At 42.0% G+C, this 3171-nt stretch overlaps 1 protein-coding gene across 1 annotated transcript; it reads left to right on the forward strand.

Moving 5' to 3' along the window:
* The first annotated feature begins 217 nt into the window (after positions 1-217).
* LOC119279906 lies at positions 218-3165 on the forward strand. The gene is made up of 9 exons (XM_037560991.1): positions 218-327; positions 609-738; positions 1329-1455; positions 1541-1587; positions 1672-1972; positions 2048-2160; positions 2326-2520; positions 2787-2819; positions 2919-3165. The coding sequence occupies exons 2-9, from the start codon at positions 628-630 to the stop codon at positions 3009-3011; spliced, it is 1020 nt and encodes a 339-aa protein (XP_037416888.1). The 5' UTR covers positions 218-327; positions 609-627; the 3' UTR covers positions 3012-3165.
* Positions 3166-3171: the final 6 nt, after the last annotated feature.

The raw sequence follows: 3171 nt of genomic DNA on the forward strand, positions 1-3171 counted from the left end.
AAAATACAATGATACCTTAATGACTTGTTGCATCAATAAATATTCTTTCATATCTAATGACTTGTCACATTAATTGATACTTGTATGAAAAAAGTTAGATGAGACATCCGGTGAATCTTTCAAAAGGAACATTACACCGGATGTCACGGCTAGTTTCAAAACAGTTAACTTGCTTTGAGGTCCGGAGGCATATAGAAGGGGAAGGAGAGGCCTCCCCTTCAAATTTTCTGCCGTGGTGGGATTCGAGTTGCACACTGTCACCCTGGAAGCTCTCGCCTTCATCTTCCTCCCTTCGCGCGTCCTACTACCCTCCACGGCCGGGCCACGGTGAGCTCCAGCACTAAACAAGCCTCTCGCCTCTCCCCGTATCTCCCGCTGTCGCCTCTCACCGCTCCAGAAGATATGCCTGTTCTTGCAGTCCCCGCCCTGCCCTGCTCATCCTCTTCCCCCCGATAAGTGGAAATTTTACTTTATCTATGTTCTGAGATGAAAAAGATCGGGTTTTTTGTGCGTCTCTCTGCACGAAAGACTGCGTTTTTTTATGCAGAGGAGGGTCAGATTGCAGGGGCAAAATTCTTGCATTCATAAGCTTTCCATTTCTTTGACAGCGCGGCGGCAGCAGCAGCAATGGAGGCGGGCGCGTCGTCGGGGACAGGGAGCTTTCCGGCCGAAGACGGCGAGATTTGGGTGCCCGTGCTGTCCGATCCTTTGGATGGGGGCTCGAATTCGCCGACCCAGGTAAGGCCCATCTTTGCTTCCCTCCATTTTCTTTATCGCCTCTGAAGAAATCCATTCCCGTGGAAGATTATTGTTCTTTTCCTAGCGTTCATGCTTCTTCTCCTTTGCCTTTTTACTCTTTTGCTTTCTTGCTTCAAGTACTCTCTGTGCAAAACTGGTGTTTCTTTCTTTTGTTTTTCTTTTTGAGATTTTTTTTTGTGCTATTCTTTTTGAGAATGGGAACGATGTGTTGCTCAACAAGCGTCGTGTTGGACTGGCATCCACCTGTACAGTTTGTCATTCATCGAGCGCACGAAACAAATCCCTATATGTAAATTCGTTATTTCACTCAAGATTCATGAGTTATCTGAAAGAAGAGTTTTAAGCACAACCAAAATGGTCAATACAAAGTACTGACGCTTAATTATTCCAATTCCCTGGTTTCATGAACTTTCTGTTTAACTGGATGCAATATATGTGGACTAGCACAGTTCAGACATGATCCAAGTTCTTCAGATCTTATCGAATATGACTTGGATATATAGAGTTTGCAGTGGGCTCATCGAAATCCTCACACGAAACCGACGTATATTTCATTGTTTTGATGGCAGGCGGAGATTGAAGTCTATTCAGCATATCTGGATTATGACGCCATGGACTTCCAAGCAGTCTTAGAAGGACCCCAAGATGAACACGATATTGAAAAATTGTTTGGAGGTGCAATGTTTACTTCTTGCGGTATATTCCAAACTTTGTTACATAAGCAAGCAAGTTTTATCCGTGGTTTCCACTTTGAAACCAATGTATGAAGCTTTCCTTGCAGGTGCACGCAGTGCTACTTATATAAAGGAGGCGAATTTAACTCATGAGGCATGATTTTGGCACATGTAAAAGTATAACTTGCTAAATAAATGATGTGACAAATGTTACTGAAAATATGTTTCATCTTGGCAGATTGAATGTGAATTTTATTCACCAACTAGTGATCATGGCATGATACAAACACTTGCGCCTGCGTCACCAGAAACCAAGGAGATAAGGGGGAGGAGGAGATCTGCGCCGGCCACGGCGCTTCCTGAGAAAGAGGAGGCCCCTGTCACCATGGCCCTCGGTGGAGGAGGAGAGGAGGACAAGAAGAGAAAGGGAGGAGGGAAAGGGCACCCGCTGCCTTGTCAACGGAGAAGCATGAGGCTTGCGCTCGCCGCCACGCCGCTGGAGGAGGGGGCTTGTGCTACCTTCATAGTAGACCTGCTAGGTACGAATTATGAAGGTTGATATATATCACTTGCCATAGTCTCAAGTAGTTAAATACATATGTTATATGCTTCAGATTACATGCCGAAAAGTGGTTGGAGGCACCGAAGTCGCCTGAGAAGTGCACGCAAGAGAGGAATATGGTCATTAAACACGGAACAAACTTTCCTTCTGCCTAACCATTTAGGGGTAAGAATTATGTTTATTATCAGGTAGAAATTCAACAAATTAGTATGTGTGCAACGAGTTCTTTATGTATTCATTCTTTGCTTTGTGCACTTTTTGAGCTCAGATTTATTATCAGCCATCCATCAATGGAAAAATGCTCATAACTATGTCGGTTATGTTTCCTAGAATGCGACATGCTTTCAGGACATGAGCTCTATATGTAAAGGCAAAAAATGTGGGCACAGAAAAAACAATGACCACTGGACATACGAAGAGATGAAAAAACTAGTGGATGCTCTGTATATATCTGGGGTTGGAAATTGGACGAAGTTGAAACATGAGAACTTTTCAACATCAGTTCGAACAGCAATGAATCTTAAGGTATGGTAGATTGGTGTATATTGCACCCTAAAGCAAATGCATTATTAGATGTTTTCTTTGCTTGTGACAATGTTTTAATTTATTGTATTTTAAACTTTTTTTGTTAATCTTCTATGCATCTATAATTTTTCCGCCACGAAAGATACAAAATTTTATGTTTGGTACATGTGTTCTATGTTATCAACATATAATTTTACTGTCACCAATCTCTCCTTAATTCTTTGTCCTAGGTCCACACTGACACCAATCTATTTTCTAATGTTTAGGATAAATGGAGAAATCTTAAGAAAGCCTACACGGTCAGGCCTACTTCTAAAAAGAATGTTGTATACGATAAGTTTTTTGAACTCAATATGGAACACCACTGATTTGCATTGCTTACATTCGTTAAATTCCAGGGAAATGCTAAAAAAAGGATCTTGCCGACTCTAGACAAGGATTGTGTCGAAAAGATCCAGAAGCTAGCCTCCAAAATGAAGCTGCACTTGTGAATGATACAAGAAACATTGTATAGTACTTTTGGTGTAGGAATGAATCAGCAACAGGAGTTCTGTTATTTTTTCTAGGACAGCAAGGCATAGGCCGGCTGCCATATTGAGTGTGTAGAGAGTAGAGATTACCAGCTTATATATCCTTCCTAACTGCTTGTAA

Source organism: Triticum dicoccoides, chromosome 1A, assembly GCF_002162155.2.
Source record: "Triticum dicoccoides isolate Atlit2015 ecotype Zavitan chromosome 1A, WEW_v2.0, whole genome shotgun sequence".
NCBI lineage: Eukaryota > Viridiplantae > Streptophyta > Magnoliopsida > Poales > Poaceae > Triticum > Triticum dicoccoides.